Raw genomic sequence first — 17,907 nt, 5'->3', positions numbered from 1 at the left:
GTATCTATCTAATAAGAATCTTTTGACTCTTTTACACTAAGGTTGCAAAACCCAACATAGCTATTAATTCTTTTTTGATTTCTTATTTGAATTGGATTTAAGGAAATTGTGGGGGGAGGAAGCAGTACTTTTAAATGTGAAAGCCCTTAAAATGTTTACAGAAGAGTTGAATGTGGAGTTCTTTTATGATGGAGAAAAACAACAGCCATTCACTCTCTTGAGGGATGCTATTGAATTTCTGCTTAGTTCTTAGAGTACTGCAAGTGTTTTTAGTGGTGTCCTTTATTTGTATAGTTATGAGCGTCATTTCCATAATGTGTTGATGTATCTCCCTAAGGTATGTCAGTTTGAATGCCTGGTGGTGGAATGGATGTGTCAGTGTACAACGCAGAATCGCTGTAGAGGAATGAAAACCAGAACCTTCTGGTGAAATAAATAGGGACATAGAAGACAGTGTTTTGAAACCAGCACTAGAAAAAAGTCAACTTAGAAGTCATGAATGAAGTTAAGGCGTTAGTCTCCTAATTGAGGAATCCTAAACTGTCAGTAGTATGTCCCTACTCACAAGCCAAGTTTGGGAATTAAAATGTTCTATTTCATCCTGAATAGTTGTTGGGCAAAGCCTGGCTGTTCTTGATTAGAACAATAATTACTTTTATTCATGAAAATGCTTCTCTTTGGAAAAGAGGGTAAAACTCTCAGTTTAGAATAACTCTCTGTTCTTGAATAGTCTGCCATCTCTTAGAGCAAGAGCGACAGCAGCACAACCAGTTGAAACACACATGGCAAAAAGCCAATGACCAGTTCTTGGAGTCTCAACGTTTGCTGATGAGGGACATGCAACGTATGGAAATTGTTCTGACCTCTGAGCAGCTCCGACAAGTAGAAGAACTGAAAAAAAAGGATCAGGTTACTTGCTGCTTTTGTCTTTTTTCTTGTTAATACTGTAGACTTAATGTGATAGAACAAGTATGGAAATCACGTATTGGAGACAAGTTATTAAATGTGTTACTAGCTCAGAAAATGATAGCTGACAGTTCTAATAGAAATTCTCCATTTGAGTGACAGCTGGTGGTTCTAACAGAAACTCTCCATTTGTGTGAATAATATTAATGTATATAGTAACTTTAAAAGTAATTTTGCCCATATCATTAAATGAAAAGGTAAAAATATCCACAAGTTAATCTGGGAAGAAGAAAGAGTCATCTATGGCAAAGAACATTTGGACTAAGGATGTTAGGGTAGCAAGTTTCACTTCATAGGTTTTTTCCGATACAGCACCTAGTTCTGGCATAAATCAAGAGCTTCATTGTAAATTAGCTTATGCATATGATTAGTGCTCTATACTGTGTCTTTTGATTCTTTTTTCATATGTTACATTCCACCTTTTCGCATTTTAACATTCAGGCTTGTATAATGACTGTTAATGGGGCCATTAGTGATGAAAACATGTTACTAGGTTCTATGCAGTAGCCAGTGTAACAGCTACTTTTGTTACTTATTTGGTAATCCTTATAGTAAGAATTTTGATCTAGGTAATATGTTCTCTGAATAAAATTACTGTAGAACATGAATTTGCCAGTAAACTTGACAAGTAAGTTTGGGTACCTTGTGAAATGAACAATAGATTTGTAACCAAAAGAACCCTTATGTGAGAAATACCAGGTTTTTAACCAAAATAGTCTTTCCTCAGTACTGCCTTTGTGGCTTAGTTTTATCATAGAAACTATAATGTCATGACTGCTACAGAAAAATTCTGTCTCATTTATATGTGTTCTGTATTGACCACTGATTTCTAGGAAGAAGATGATCAGCAAAGGCTTAGCAAGAGAAAGGAGCAGAAGCAAAAAGATTCAGATGATGAAACAAAAGCTTCATGTTCTCTCGCCCAGGAGGAAACACTCACCCAGCTCTCTAATGAAGAGGTAAAACAAGTGGATAGTCCAAAGTGACTTGGAACGCTCGTGCATTCCTCAGGGTGTTGATTACAAATACAAATGCCAAATTAATGCCCTTTATTCTCTGTAGCTTGTAATTCTTATTAAGCAATGAAAAATCTTTGCAGTTGCACCTGAATGGATAAATTTTAATAAAGAATGGAAGACAATACTTTATAATCCTGAGAGGTACTGTTAAAACCTGTAATTTACCTTCTGCATTCTGGATGTTAACTGCTGTTAAGTTCTCTTGGGATTTATACCCACGTTCTAGCACATCTAAGTGTTCAGAATTAAACCAATTATATCTGAACAGTCATCAAGTCTATTGTATCTGCTTTGCTGACCTACTTGTTGAATTCTGTGCTGACCTGGCACTGGTTAGACAAGTCAGATCACTGACTGGGGGGTTAGCCGCTTGCGTAGCATGTGCACACACCAGTATGATGTGTAAATCTGTATGTATTGAGATGTATCCAGCTGTGCCAGTTGAGGAGTTTGGCCACATCTGTTCAACAGCGAAAAATGAGCTTTTTTTATTTTTTTAGCCAAGCCAGTAGTTGGGGCTCTGCACCAAGCTGCTTGAGCTGTATTAGTAACCCATTCCAACAGCCAGAAAAAGGGATGCTGCTGCATGTCATGAGTTAGCAGCCATTTGGGTGTTGTAGAGTCATCCATAGGGACAAGCTACAATTGTGTGTGATGTTTGCCTCAGTGAAACTTGGGAGGAAGCAAACCCTATGAGCACACAGGTTGGAACTTGGATGCAGTATCAAAATAGGCAGTTACTTATCCTTTTCCACTGCATTTTGCTTGCCTATCTAACAGGTTCCATTTTAGTTGTAAATCAGAATAGGGACAAATTAATAAAATGGTCTTGTGCTATAGTCTTGCTTGGAGACAAGCCAGGAGACTTGAGAATTTGCAGTGTGAGCCAGTTTTTTGCCTTTTTTATTTCTTAATATAATATGTATTACTTATTATTTTATTTATTATTTTACTGTTGTATCCTAAAGGTGTTAATTTATTATTTAATATTATTTATTATCCTTTTTGAAGGGAAAAAAAGTTATATAGCTGTAGAGTCTGTCCTTTATTCCCATCAATTACTTATAACAGTTGAGAATGCAGAAGGATGTACGGAAGCCTGACAGTTAAGTGTGGCTGAGGTCTAGTTCTATGCTCTTATCGTACCATAAGGACACAACTTTCTATTGCAGATACAGTGTTGTATACTAACACTTCTGTCCAGCTATGCAAATGGGACATATTATGGCAAACAAAAGTTTTATCTTCTAATGTTTTCTTTAATCTCACTTCCTAGGATCCACTATAGTTCCTTCATCACAACATTTATTTGATTCTAGGAATTACACATAATGGAAGTGGTTACATTTTGAGAAAGGATGTAGTTTCCAGAGTGGTTCGAATTTGTTTCTGGATTGGGATTTGTTGCTGTTTCTGATGGTTTTTAACTGTATGGAATGTGTTTTACAGGTGGTAGTGAATTATACTGTCAGTCATATCTTTCAACTTGTCGTAATTTAATTTCTGAGCTCTTCTCTGTTGAACAGTTTGCAATAAACCAAATTATTCATTAACTGTATCACCAGTATGAAATTTTATGTAAGTCTGTATTCTTTTGGCTTTTTGTTATGAGCTTGAACTCATGTATATACATGTAAATATACATACTATGTCTAAAATTATTAAAACAGGCATTTACAACAGTCATAAACCCAGTAGCACATAATATTTAGTTCTAAGTTATAAACACCTATATGGAAGTACCAGCAGCCTGCTCATCTCTGCTGGGCCTATTTCAGAAATCACTGTTTTTCTCAAGAGGCTTGTTCTCACTGTTATTTTCTTTATATGTCTAATGGCAAAGTAGAAGTGCATAACATATTGGAAGGTATTTTGAAAGCAGTCTGATGCTTTTTAAATAAAGCATTACTGCTCTCTTTTCAGTGCTGCAAATACTAGAAATAGATCAAGAGACTTAATGTGCCTTGTGTACATCACAGCACAGTTAGTGTGGCTTTTGCTCTTGGCATTCCCCAGGATACCTTTCTGTTTAAGCCCAGGCTTTTCTTTTTCTTTTATGTACAAATAATCTTTTAAAGAAAAGTATTTATTTCTTTTACAATATTGTTTCAGACACTCCAAGTAGAAGAAAGAAATAGAAATATCCACTTGTCTGGATAGAACAGATTATAAGCGTATCATTCTCCGTTTATTTTTATGTTAAAGATTTTTGTTCTGTGAAAGACTTTTGAATTGCCTTGTGGCAGTGGAGTGTTTGCTTTCTGTTGTATAGATAGTAGGTCTAGAAGTGATATTGTAAGTATATCACTTCAGTGGAAGAAGGGCCTTGTTTCAGGTACTGGAAGATGTAAGGTGACCATGTCCTTGCCTGTCTGGCAGGAAGACAGATTCTTACGAAAGCACTCTGTTAACAGAAAACTCTGGCTTTTTGCTTGTTTCTTGTTTTCTAATTCAAGCTGCTGCATTTCAGTTCTCTATCCTTTTCTCTGCCATTGTAAGCTTAGGGATCAGATGTTCTTGGCAAAGCCAATTTAAAGTGGCCTTTACTGTGTCTGAGAATGAGCGTCCATCATTCCTCTTGTACCATGCTTCTAGAACGAAGTATATAATTTTTTCTTCCTTGTTTTTAATTCCAGGTGCAGGTAAATAGCACCCATGGCTCAGTCCATTCTTTGGATGCAGACTTGCTTCTTTCTTCTGGTGAATCTTTCAATAAATCAGATAATGATATGTTTAAAGATGGACTGCGGAGAGCACAGTCAACAGACAGTCTGGGGACATCTGGATCGTTACAGTCCAAAGCTTTAGGATACAACAACAAAGCAAAATCTGCTGGGAACCTGGATGAGTCGGATTTTGGACCACTTGTTGGAGCAGATTCAGTGTCTGAGAACTTTGATACAGCTTCCCTTGGATCTCTGCAAATGCCAAGTGGGTTTATGTTAACCAAAGATCAGGAAAAAGCAATCAAAGCAATGACACCAGAGCAAGAAGAGACTGCTTCACTGCTTTCCAGCGTTACACAAGGCGTAGAAAGTGCTTATGTATCTCCTAGTGGTTACCGCTTGGTTAGTGAGACGGAGTGGAATCTGCTGCAGAAGGAGGTGGGTACCCAGCACATGTGTCTGCTGTGACCACTGCCTGCACGTTGGGGACTGTCTGCTAGGTGCAAGCTCTTCCTCATTTGCTCTACATAGAGTCAGCTTTACTAAATACAGGCTCTTTTTGCCCTTAGGGGGGTCTGGCAGAGGTAGCTATTGATCACACAAATACGTGAGAGGATAAAAAAAAGATAGGAGAACTCAAAGAAAAGGAGAAAATGGGAAGCTGAGGAAAGGATGTTACAGTGCAATGGGGGATGACTAGGAAAGTGGAAAGATTAACAAAAGGAGAGAGCTGAGAGTGCTGTTCTGTATGCCAAGGAGTTTTACTGAGGATTGTGCTTGGAGTGCAGCATAGAAATGAGCAGCCAAGATATGCATGACACACAAAGCAACCACAAAGAAAGCTTCAGAAAATTGTTGGGGACTTGCATCATCAAAAACCAATTTCTGAGACCAACAAGCAGCAGATTAAACTTAACACTGTGCCAGTTTCAGGATGGGTGACCAAGGAGATTGTTGATTCTGGGTGTTCTGCCTGTCAGTTTTTCAGCAGCTTTATATGATGCCAGTTCAAAGCTTGCATTTGATTTCCTGCTGAAAAGTATTGTGGGGCTCTTGTGGTTCTCGGAGCTGTGTTAAATCCTCTACTTTTGAGTATTTCCTTGCCCTCTTGAAATTTCAATGATGCTTTACTCCAACCCTTTCTTAGAATTCAGAAAAGAAATGCACTGCTTCCCATGTGTTTCTGGAGGCAGGAGCAGGGCAGGGTGTGTGAATGTCTCCATGTGGGTGGGACATGGAGCAGCAAATACAAATACAGTTCCAGCTCAAACCTGACTTGCAGCTGCAGCTTTGACAAAACTTCCATTTTCTCCCCGTGGCCAAAACCATTACAGTTTCACACACACTGAATGATGAACTGTTGCACATCATGGCTTATTGCTTTTGTGCTAATAGAATCATAGAATAGTTAGGTTTGGAAAGGACCTTAAGGTCATCTAGTTCCAACCCCCTGCCATGGGACTCCTGCCAGGAAAGCTGATATCCTGCAGGTAATAAACGTTATCATTTATGTTTAGAACAACTGTCTTTTATCTGTAATATTTTGTGATCACACAGCACATCTGAGAGTATGTAGCACTCTGGCATTCCTTGAAGAACTTTATGGCAGGTGATAACTCTGTGTTCTCCAGGTGCAGAATGCAGGGAACAAGCTGGGTAGACGCTGTGATATGTGCTCCAATTATGAGAAGCAGTTGCAAGGTATCCAGATTCAGGAGGCTGAGACAAGAGACCAGGTGGGATTTCTCTTCCAGCTTTAGCAAGAACTTTGTAGTTATTTGAACTACTGAGGGTGCAACAATCTGCTGATTTATTCATTGGTTTTGATTCAATAACGTCAACATAGTTAAAATCTGGATAACTGCTAACATGTTATTGTCATAACCTGGTTTGCTGTTGGTATATGATCATGAACACCATGTGTATGTGTTTAAGGATTCACCACGGAGAACCTCTTTATTCGGTACTGTGAGACCATGCAGTAAAAGCACTGTTCTATAAAAAGTGTTGTGCTCATGCTGAAGTCAGTATCTTCCATAATTTATATTCTAAAATGCTTGTCATGCATTAAATTCAATATCTTTGGTAATGCAGGGACTGTTAACAGCAAAGGAAAAATTAGAGGACCTCATCCTAGAGACTTAAAATGACTGTGAAGTATTGGAGGATATTTGTTTCCTGACGTATACTGAGGAACATTTTTCAGATGGGTACAGAAGGCATGAGTCACATTCTGCTTTGAAATAAGTGATTGAAGCTGGTTCAGTGCAGTTTCATGTCCTGTGTTTGGTGTAATCAGGGATGTGTGGTGTTTCAGAAGAACAACAAAGGAACTTCTGCGTTGCGTAGGGGTTTGAGGGGGTGTGATGGTGTAGGTTATATTGGTGTTTGGGAAATAAGTGCTCTCTAAAAGAATGGAAAACTATATGATTTTTTTGTATTAACACAGGTGAAAAAGCTGCAAGTGATGCTGAGGCAGGCCAATGACCAGCTGGAAAAGACAATGAAAGATAAACAGGAACTGGAGGATTACATGAAACAAAGTGCTGAAGACTCTTCTAACCAGGTACAGGCATTTTGTAATCAAGATGGTAGGAATCATGAAGTGGTATTCAAAAATACGTGCAAGAACTCATCTTCTGTTAGATGTGGATGGACTGCCTGTGGTAGAGGCAACAAAAGTGAGAGCTTCTAGGGTTAGTTATGCTGCACTTGAGTCTCCCACAGTTTCTAGGTAAGTCTGACATGTCTCTAATAGTATGATGTTACCCAATTTTCACCCTGAAATTTCAGCTCTAATCTTGAAATCCATTACAGAGGTGATAATTGGAATTTGAGTGGGTTTGAGTTCTGAAGTGAGTTCTGTGTGAAATCCCCCAGACATGCAAAAGTAGCCCTGTGTTCTTGGTCACTGTTCTTGTCAGTAGAAGAGTAGTACTATTTGTACCACTTGCTCTCATCAATACTTGGCACACAGTTAATGGTCTTGTGGTGAAGACACCCAGTTAATGAGCAGCTGAACAGGGAGTACCAGTAGTTGGTCCAAAGTATGCACTTAGACTTCTTTGAAATAATAGCCCATTTAGAAGATTTTTCAGTCTGAGCTGTGTACATAACTCCTGGAACAACAGAGCCAAATAAGATGTGTGGTAATCATAGCTTTAAGCAAAATGAATAGTCATCATCTTTGGCCTATTAATTAGGGAAATGCTGTATACAAGACATTGAATTTACTTCACTTGAGCTGGAAGACTTTCTCTCTTCCATCCCACCCAGTATGTTTTTTCTTACTAAGGAAGCAGTCCTTAGCAAAGTCTCTCCCAGATGACAGGAACGTGTTTATACATCCATTCTTTTGGACGTACCAGAGTGCTCTTAGTTAAGTAATTCTTCATGTTACTGTTAAGCCTGTGGTGCTGTAGAATAACTTAATTGTAAAGCTTTTGAAGATCTGTGCTTTCAGAGAAAGGTATGAAAAATTACCTTGAAGAAAATGCTGGACGCTGTGGTGGTAGCTCTGCAGACCCCATTGAGGGTCTCAGAACTGGCTTACATTAAAGTCTGGTTAGAATTAACTGTCTGTTTGTGGCTTAGAGTTTGGTAAAAGGAATATATTACTGGTATAGAAGGACAGTGTCTGTTCTTACCGACTTGAGCTGCATTAATGATTTACTGAGTGAAGAACTGACAAGATTAATGGATTAGTTTGAAATTCCCAATTACATATTAATAATGATAACAAGCAAGAGAACTTCACTGGTTATTTCTTCTTCAGAATCTGTTTCATGCTTTATATCTTTGTGTGGGTTTTCTTTTTTTTTAAGATCTCTTTGCTTATGGCTAAATGTCAGAAGTCAGAGAACCTCCTCAATGAGCTGCAGCAGGCATTTTCGCAAGCGAAGAGAAGTGTCCAGGAGCAAATGGTAAGACAGCTTAAGCCCAGAGATCACTTGAATAGTGCTATTTGTCTAACCTTTGGAGCTCCATCTGTTTGTAAAAGACTTTGTCTTGCTGCCCAGCCAAGGTTGGCTAAAGAGAGCTGTGCATCTCAGTGTGGAAAGGTAACAGTCTCTGACAGCAAGTTCTGAACCTGTAGCGGTTTGCGGGTCAGTCTCACTTCTGTGTGTATGTGGATTGATTAATATGGAGATCACTAGTCAACTTCTTTTCCCCCTTATCCATTATGCACATTCCATGCCCATTTAATATCTTGCTTCACCTCAGATCTGAAGATGCAGTAGGTTTTTTCAGGACACTTTTATAGGATTCATCACAAAAACCATCACTATTGAATTTTTTCTTGAGTTGGAAATGAGTGCTCAGTGTTTTTACGGGTCAGACTTAAAATACCAGTCTTAACACCCAGGGAGAGATATGGGTGGGAACTTATTTAAGGACCTCATTTTCCAGGGCAGAACAAGTCTAACTTCTTTACAGCAGCTCATTCCCTTCTGTATTAGAATCATGTTTCTTCTTTTTTCCTCCTTTGCACAGCATTGTGGGGACTAAGAGCATTCCCATGAGTCCCAGTATTGCATTTCTGGGGTCTGGGGTGGTCTGTAGGACATCAGGACATTGCTTGCAGAAACATTCTGTTTGATGTTCTGCATCTGAAGCAATTATTCCTTTTGGAAAAGTTCAGTGGATTTTTTTTCATTTGTAATGCAAGCAGAACTATGTTCTCTTAATCCTTTTTCTTAACAAGGGATCAGTTGTTTTGATGTTTTCCTCCAAAGACAGTGGGAGGCAGACACCTGCCATGGGAAGTTTCAGGATGAATATTTAAGGTTAGAATAACCCGATGCAGCAGCTGAGCCATTCAGTGATTTTAGTATACACCACTGACAGTTCCCACAACCACAAGTGATTTCCGCCCTACTCCTCTCCATGAGCACACCTAGCTCAGAAGGAAACTGGGAGGGTTGACCAGGCTGTGTTTATCACTTGCTTCCACCTGCCTGCCTGTACAGCTAATGTTGATCTTGCCTTTATTTCTAGTGCATAGGCCAAAAATATTGTTGTTCCACGCATTTTGTTTCCCTTCTTTCCAAAGAATATCCAATCAATTCACCAGACTTTTGAAAGCAATGATAGCAGATGGGGCATGAAGAGATCTGAGCATGACCCTAAGTGAGAATTTATGCTTTTCTTTGCATCAAAGGCTGTCCTGACACAGTCGAGGGAGCAGGTTGCAGAAGAGTTGGTGAGACTGCAGAAAGATAATGAAAGTCTTCAAGGAAAACATAGCTTGCATGTGTCCTTACAGCAAGCTGAAGATTTCATTCTACCAGAAGCGGCAGAGGTAAAACATTTTACAGTCATTAACAGAAATAATACCTGTGACTGGATCCTGCTGGAAGAATCTTCCTTATCAAAAAGCTGACTCAAATAGCACAATGAAAAGTAACCTGGATTTTAACCCTGTATGTCTGTGATGTGCAAACTGATCCCCCTGTGCCATGAGCATACTGCAGGGTGTGGATAGATAATAAATGAGTTAACTATGGCCTTATATCTGCTCTGTTGTCAGCAGAGTGTGTGTTTATTCCAGTTTAAGCTGCATTTTGCAACTTGGCACACAGGTGGTCAGACCCATGGCTCCGATGTAGATACTGATACAATAAATGAAGCTAAGTCAGTCACTGCAATATCTGTCCAGGCATTAGGACCAGTAATAATCCAGAGCCTTGAATAATGATAAGCCTTATCATACCGTTCATGGCCACTCCCTTAAACTCAAGTTTAGAAGACTGGTGGGGGTGAAGGCAGGGGGAGAGCATCATAAACCTGTTGGAGTTGCAGATCTTTACACATTCTTCATTTGGTAGGCCAAGCAAACAGTGATTTTGTTTTAACACGTTGCTGGATGCTCTCGTGTTGTGGGACAAACCTCAGGGTAGCATAACATGGTCTCTGGCTTGTATGGTGGTAAATACAGTACTGTGTGTAGCTGAAGATCATAACACAAATCTTTGCTAATCATTGATTCAGGAGCTCCGTGAGCTGATTTTAAAGTACCGTGAAGACATCATCAGTGTGCGGACAGCAGCAGATCACCTTGAGGAGAAGCTCAAGGCAGAGATTTTATTCTTAAAAGAACAGATTCAAGCTGAGCAGTATTTGAAAGAAAACATAGAAGAAACTCTGCAGCTGGAAATCGAGAATTGCAAAGAGGAAATAGGTCAGCAGGGGTAAAAGTCTCCACATAGGAATATTGGAAATCATTAAGATAAGTGAAGACTTGCTTTGGTGAGAAGCAGGCTTCCCTGAGTATTAAATACCACCCTTTTTTGACAGCAGATACATGAAAGCTGTACATCTGAAAACAAAAGTACAGTTCTTTGTTTACCTTTGATATAGCACATTCTTAATTCTCTCTTAAATGCTAGCAGAAGTATGTCCACTTTCCTGTGGTTTTCTTGCATTTAAGCTTTAACATTCTTGTTTTTCAGCTTCCATTTCCAGTTTAAAAGCTGAACTGGAAAGAATAAAAGTGGAAAAGGAGCAGGTAAGGAGCCCTTTCACAGAGGGATTTTTGTTGGGTTTTTTGTTACTTTGTGGGTGTTTCTTTTAAACAGAGAGGGTAGGATTCTTTTTTTCTGCTACTTCTGTCAGTGCCACTGTTGTTGTCTTTCACATCAACCTTTGCATACCAGAGAAAATGAATTTGTTTCCCATCTGCACCCTTGTAGCTTTTGTGCCTGTTTCAAAGGAAACACATGAGGTTGTGCCTGGAATGTTAAGGGACTAAACAGCTGAACTGATGCCCATGTAGGACTGGGACACATTCATTGTTCTGCTACTTAAGAGCTGTTGGTCTGTTTGTTAATCTGTAATTTCAATACTTTGTTAAATAATTCCTAACTCATATTAGGCTACCAAATAATAACCTGAGTGTCAAGTTTGGCCATCGCTCTCCAACCCCAAAACCAAATAAATGGAGGAGAAGAGATGTCATGAGGTGTTTTCTGTATCCTTTGGAGAGATTATTTAGGTGTATTTCTGAGTACCAGGAAGGACTGTGGGTCTGGGAAGGGGGGGTCTGTGAGAAATTGAAATGTTGGGAGGTTTAGTTAATACTTTCTTTATTATTATTATAATATAGTTGGAAAGTTCATCGCAGGAGAACATGCAGCAGCTGGAGAGCCTGAAGGAAGCAAAAACCACTCTAGAAGAACAGCTGAAGAAGGAGACAGCAGCAAAGGTAGCTGTGATGTCTGGCTGTGAGATGTATATGCATCTTTTGTGATGGTGAGGCTGTGGTCAGAGAATGTGTCACTATATAAGAATGAAGAAAGCAGCTTTTGAACGTTGATAAGATTCTGGCACTGAAATAGTGTCCACAAGATGCAGTTTAAATCCTCATCCCAGGCACTTTGCACTTGGATTTGTAAGGTGGTGGATCTGAGTTGCTGCTAAATTGAATCTCTTTGGGATTGGCTTCCCAAGTTAGGCTTCAGTAGCACTTCTGCATATAGAAAATATCCTGACAAAGCAAACCTGGGTTTGAAGCTTTGATGCTTTTGAATGAATGTCATTTTGTTGTTGCTGTAGGAAGGAGCCCTACTTTGGCAGCCAGTTACATTAATTGTGATCAGATTTCTTTCTCTCTATTGGTTTTGGTAGTGGGTTGTTTTTTACCCCATCCCAAAGAATTGTTTGACTAAAACTCAAGACAGCAAACTGGTTGTATGTTTATCAGCAGATTAGTGCCCTTCATCTCTGGTCATCTTTCATTAAAACTCTGTCATGGTTTAAGCCCAGCCAGTAACTCAGACCCATGCAGCTGCTCTCTCACGCACCCGCCCCCTTCTTCCTCCCCCTGCTCCTGGAGGGATGGGGAGGAGAATTGAAAGAATGTAACTCCCACGGGTTGAGATAAGAACAGTCCAGTAACTAAGGTATAACACAAATCACTGCTGCTACCACCAATAACAATAATGATAAAGGAAATAACAAGGGAAGAGAACACAACTGCCCACCGACCGATACCCAGCCCGACCCGAGCAGCGATCTAGCCCTTCTGGGTAACTGCCCCCAGTTTCTATACTGGGCATGACGTGCTGGGGTATGGAATAACTCTTCAGCTAGTTTGGGTCAGGTGTCCTGTCTGCTTCCTCTCAACTTCTCCTTCTACCTGGCAGATCATGAGACTCAGAAAGTCTTTGACCAGAGTAAACCTTACTGAGCAACAACTAAACCAATTGGTGTTATCAGTGCTGTTCCCAGGCTGAAAGTCAGAACCACAGCACTGCACCAGCTACTAAGAAAGAGAAAAATGACTGCTACTGCTGAACCCAGGACAGACTCAGAAATCTGTTTTTTTACTTTGAGATCCTTGGACATAGTGCTGTTAAAAGACATGCAGCTTTTTCATGCTTTAACCAATCTAATGAGGATGTTTGATGGGTATTAGCCCCTGATTTTGCAGTTAGGAAAACAGGTGTAGAAAGAGCAAGCAGTTTCATTTCTTGCCAGGGCTCTGAGGATAACCACACTGCTTTGCTGTAGTATCATGCTTTAATCAGTTTATATGAGCTTCTCCTTTTTACTTCAGTTTAAAGACAACATAATCTTTTTCTCCTCAGGCAAACCTGGAACAGCTAGTATTTGAAGAGAAGAATAAAGCTCAGCGGTTGCAGACTGAATTAGATGTCAGTGAGCAAGTACAGAGAGATTTTGTAAAGCTTTCTCAGACGCTTCAGGTAAGGGAAGTGCAACCAATTTGTAAGGTGCTGCTTTTGTTTCTTTACTTCTCCACAGCTGTGTGAAACAAGAAGTAGCAGTTGTAAATTTTCTTACTTTAGTATTTATGAACTATTTTTAAAGGTATTGGTGTAATAAACTGATCAAGTATTCCTAGGACAATATTACTGTTAAAGCCTACTGGGGATTTTATTCTGATTACTTGATTCCAACCAATGCTCAGCATCAAAGATACACAATTACTGTACTAAAAGAAAGTGGAGAGAACCATGGGTGATGGTACCTTTAGATCTCAGCATTTCATTGTCCATCTCCTGATGTCTTCCAGGATGTCACTTTTCACAGTAAATCATTAAGGTACAAATATTTGAGGAAAAAGTGAGAAACTTGTGCTGTTTGATATGAATATATGTTATAGCTCTTTGTGTTGTATTTACTGATTTATTTGTGCTATCTAAAAGTCTATCCTTGCTGTTGTTGCTGTTCGCTATCCTTGTGTTTCCTCCAAAAAGTGGAGCCAGTGTTTGGTGGTGAGGTACCAAGAGGTGGCTGAAGGAAGGAATGAGCATCAAGGCTCATTCCAGTATGTCAGGCTGATTTCTCTGATAAGTGTGGAGAGCAGGAAGGAACCTGCAGTGTTGGTGTCTGTGGAGTGATTGACTGGCTCCTTGGGAGGCCAGGAGAGATGGGTCTCACCTTCAGGGTCTGTGAGCCCCCCTTACGTTGCCGCTTACCAGCATCCTTGTTCACAGCAGCAGTACTGAACTCCAGCACTGTCTGCTCTGAGTTCTTGGCCATTCTTCTAAGTGAAATTCAGCAGAAGTAAAAATACAACTTGTCTGAGTCAAGTATTCAGGTTTATTTGCAAAACTAAAGTAAGGAATATAGTGAGATTGCTTACTCAGCAGAGTTTAGCTGGACGGACACTAGGAACTGTCTTCTTTTGTTCTGGCTGTTTCTGGAGGAATAGGTAGGACAAAGGAGGCTATTGAGCTGTCCTGACCAGTGAAGCTCCTTCTTGTTTGTCATCACCCTCTCTTTTTTGTTGAGTACTGCTTGCACTGCATTACATAGTTCTTAACTAGGTTCACCACTGAAGTTGTGCGGTGCACTCTTCCAAACGTGCAGGCCTTCAGTGAGCTCAGCCCGTGTGCTGCAGCTCTGGGGTTTGTGCTCTCTGTCACCCCTCAGCAGTTATTACACACCAGCAGTGAGTGCTTTCAGTTTAAACCATGGTTTGTGCCATCACAAAATGTGCTGCAAGATCTGCTAACACGAGAGATTACCATTGAATGAGGATTTTGATTTCTTGATAGCTCCACAGGGTTATTTCCTTCCTGTCCTCATCAGCAGAGCCTGGGTGAGTGTCACTTCTGTGAGATGTCCACTGGCCATATTAGGTGCCAGCAATGGAGAGGAGGGGCTGAACATCAGTTAACCACTACTTGGGAATTTACAGCTGAAAGCCCAGATCCTGATAGAAAGAATGTGAAAGTGTGAATGGAAAAAGTGAAATACTAAATAAGAAGTTGTGATCTCAGCATTCATTTCTACACAGTGCTGCTGGGCACTTTGTCAGCATGTAAGAAGGAGCTCAAGAGAGATTACCAGGAAAGCAAGTAGGAGTGAGTTTGGAAATAGGGTGTTTCCTCAAAGGGTGTTCTAGCTCTGACTTTGAGAGGCTTGAAGGCAGGTGTGAGGTAGCTCTGCACTTCCTTTATGTGCTCTTTGTGCAAGTTTATGTTGCTTTGCACATCTCCTCCTGTGTGCCTGGCCACTTTGGTTGGTGTCAGTGACTGATTCTTGGGCAAAACAGAGAGTGATGACAAAGGCCTGCTTGAGTCCCCCAGAAAGTGGCTTTTAATGGTAAAGCCAAAACTGCCTTCTGTCTTCCTTCCTCCTGTTCTTGGTTCTGCAGGAGGCTTGTGCTCCTTCATGCCTCGTGTTTCTCAGCTGATGATGCTTTGCTTTCAGTTCTGCCTATGTGGGTACCAGGGTTGCTAACACGGCGGTTGTTCAGCTCTGGCTCTGCAGCAGCCTGTTTCAGCAGCTCAGCCCTGTCTGTTGGTTCCCTGTAGGTGCAGCTGGAGCGGATCCGGCAGGCAGATTCCCTGGAGAGAATCCGTGCAATCCTGAACGACACAAAACTGACGGACATTAATCAGCTTCCTGAAACATGACACCCTGATGAGCGGGCTCCAAGGCTGCGTTTGGGGTTTTTAACTCATCTTTATAGCAACATTAATTATTATTTAACTCTAACCGAAAGAGCAGAAGACAACAGAGGGGAGCAATGACTTAAGTTTTGTTTCTAGAGGGGGAAAAAGGTTTTGTACTGGGCAGGAAGAGAGCACAAGGGTGACTTGCAGTGTAGGAAGGAGAACTTTCTAATGGAAACACTAATGCGTGTGGTGTTTCGCGTTCCACTGAGTGGGATCAGTCCTTACATTCTGAAAACCTTCTCCTCTTTCAGCCGACTCCGTAACCTAATGTAGAGTTTTGGAACATTTACCCCTTGTCTTTCCCTCTTTCCTTTCCCCCCACTACTGTGATCAAAGTAGCTGCTGGAAACCATATTGTCCCTCCAAAACATTGAAGAGCAAAGTGGTTGAAGTTTTTCTGTTTGACTAGTCGGTAACAGTATTCAGCTAGCGGAGAGAATGAGGTGTAGAGTATGCTGTATGAATATTTTATATTAAAATATGACTTTATTAGCAGGACACTGGATATTGATATTATTTCATAACTCAGTACTATTCCCCCCCCCCTTTTCTTTTTCCTTTTTAAACCATTGACCTTTGTGTTGAAGAACCTGAATGCTGCTGGGATGTGATGGACACGAGTGAGCTGTGTCTCCTAAACAGATCAATGCTAATCCAAAAAACAAATGATGACAAATGTACTGAGAATTTAGCTCCTTGACATTTTTTCTGTTGAATTCTGATACTTAAAAGAAAAGCACAAGAAATGCACTGTTTTGTAATCTCTTTTCACAACTGTAATTTAGAACGTGGAACTACAACTGGTTCTTTTTCCTCTCTTAAAGCTGAGCAGTACCTGTAATCGCTTTGCTATGTAACAAACAAAGCTAGTAGAGACCCTATGCATTGTCTGAGCTTTGGCATGGGGTTGCTGCAGGCTGGCTCTGCTCCCGTGGGTGACACCAGATGTGAGGTTGGTGGCTTTCGCTGGGCAGCAGCAAGGTAAGGAGCTGAATGAGGCATCAGCCTGGCCTACCACCTCTCCTGGGTCAGCCTTGCATGCACTGAACGGTGACTGCACTCTCGGTCACAGAGCACAAGTGTGGAGGAGCTGCGTTACTCTGCTGGGTCAAGTTGGACAGGTACAGTGCATCTCTTACTTTAAAGTATGGCATTGCTCAGAGCTGACTGTCCCGTATTCTTATAACTGTGCATTTAAATTACAGCAAAGGCAAGAAGTTCTTGTGATCAAGCGGGTGGTAGGTTTGGATTTCTTGTTCTATAGATGCATGGTGGTGGCATGACCATTACTAACCTGACCATTCCTCCTCCCTTTCCTCCCCTTGTCACAGCAGGGCTGTGCCCAGAGCTGGCAAGCAGCAGTTTCAGGTGTGACTACAGGTGTTGATAGTGCTGGTGGTGCTTAGGGAGTTCTTGAACTGGCCCCTACTTGCCACTCATTAAAGGAAAGGAGGCCAAAGGAGCAGGTTGGTGCTGTCCAACATTTGTATTGCAACTTTCCCCTTTTGCTTATTGTTCTTTCTTTACATGCTTGGCCATAGATCTGAAGGTGATGAAGAAAACGAGAAGTGACACAGAATGCCTCAGACTATAATGTACATGACTGTATTTTAAGTGCTTAAATCCTATTTTTAGCAGTGTATATCTTGCTATTAACAGAACCAGTGTTTTTGCAGAGGAATGCCTTAAACCAGCCCAAAAGACACATACAAGCTCAATTGCTTGTCACTCATTGCAAGAATTAAAGCATTTTATTCACCCTGGCAACTAATTCCTTTCATAACCCTGACATCCAAGAGCTATTTTTCCTACCTTAGTAATGACAAGACTAATAGATGGCAAGGTTGTCATCTTCTTAAAATGACACTTAATGTCTGCATATGGCTCAGGTTCTTTATTAATTGGCTATTACCACGATTTCTTTACCCTTTCTCACTACTCGCGGAAAGGTGAGGTGACAGCAGCTGTGTCCTGATGCGTAGATCTGATACCAGATGTTTTGCATTCATTTTTCTGATGGTTCCATTCTGTTGAGTAAACTTTGGAGAAAAATCCTCCAGGCCTTTATTAGGAGCTGCAGAAACAAAAGCTTTTTCTGTTCCCTTTCTTCCCAAAAACTAGCTCATAACCATTACTGGTACCTGTGCAGCAGTGTTTGTTTAAGGAAGCCTTAAGTGTTGTATAGCAAAACTATACCAAATCCTGTACAGCTCTTCAGCAAGCTGGATGCGAGGAGCTGCACCCGAAGACTTATGCAGAAAAAGAGGCTTTGGTTGGGTTTCTGGCCGTGCTCCTAGAGCAGGAGAGCAAGGGAAGTGGCTGGTCACA

The 17,907-nt window shown here is 40.7% G+C and overlaps 1 protein-coding gene across 2 annotated transcripts in view; it reads left to right on the top strand.

Moving 5' to 3' along the window:
* RABEP1 (rabaptin, RAB GTPase binding effector protein 1) overlaps positions 1-16,077 on the top strand; it is a 45,678-nt gene extending 29,601 nt beyond the window's left edge. Inside the window, exons 7-18 of one of the 2 annotated variants that reach the window (XM_057410739.1) lie at positions 731-909; positions 1,800-1,925; positions 4,622-5,089; positions 6,283-6,387; positions 7,101-7,217; positions 8,476-8,574; positions 9,813-9,953; positions 10,643-10,832; positions 11,104-11,159; positions 11,757-11,855; positions 13,240-13,356; positions 15,436-16,077. In XM_057410739.1, the coding sequence (XP_057266722.1) occupies positions 731-909; positions 1,800-1,925; positions 4,622-5,089; positions 6,283-6,387; positions 7,101-7,217; positions 8,476-8,574; positions 9,813-9,953; positions 10,643-10,832; positions 11,104-11,159; positions 11,757-11,855; positions 13,240-13,356; positions 15,436-15,537 (1,799 nt within the window). In that variant the 3' untranslated portion in view covers positions 15,538-16,077. The remainder of the gene's footprint in view (positions 1-730; positions 910-1,799; positions 1,926-4,621; positions 5,090-6,282; positions 6,388-7,100; positions 7,218-8,475; positions 8,575-9,812; positions 9,954-10,642; positions 10,833-11,103; positions 11,160-11,756; positions 11,856-13,239; positions 13,357-15,435) is intronic. The other variant, XM_057410740.1, reaches the window with a different exon arrangement.
* The last annotated feature ends 1,830 nt before the right edge of the window (positions 16,078-17,907 follow it).

This window comes from Pezoporus wallicus, unplaced genomic scaffold, assembly GCF_028554395.1.
Source record: "Pezoporus wallicus isolate ANWC-B61680 ecotype Strahan unplaced genomic scaffold, APGP_CSIRO_Pwel_v1 contig_8705, whole genome shotgun sequence".
Lineage (NCBI taxonomy): Eukaryota > Metazoa > Chordata > Aves > Psittaciformes > Psittacidae > Pezoporus > Pezoporus wallicus.
The sequence above is the reverse complement of the archived record's forward strand: the minus strand, read 5'-3'. Positions and strand labels throughout refer to the sequence as shown.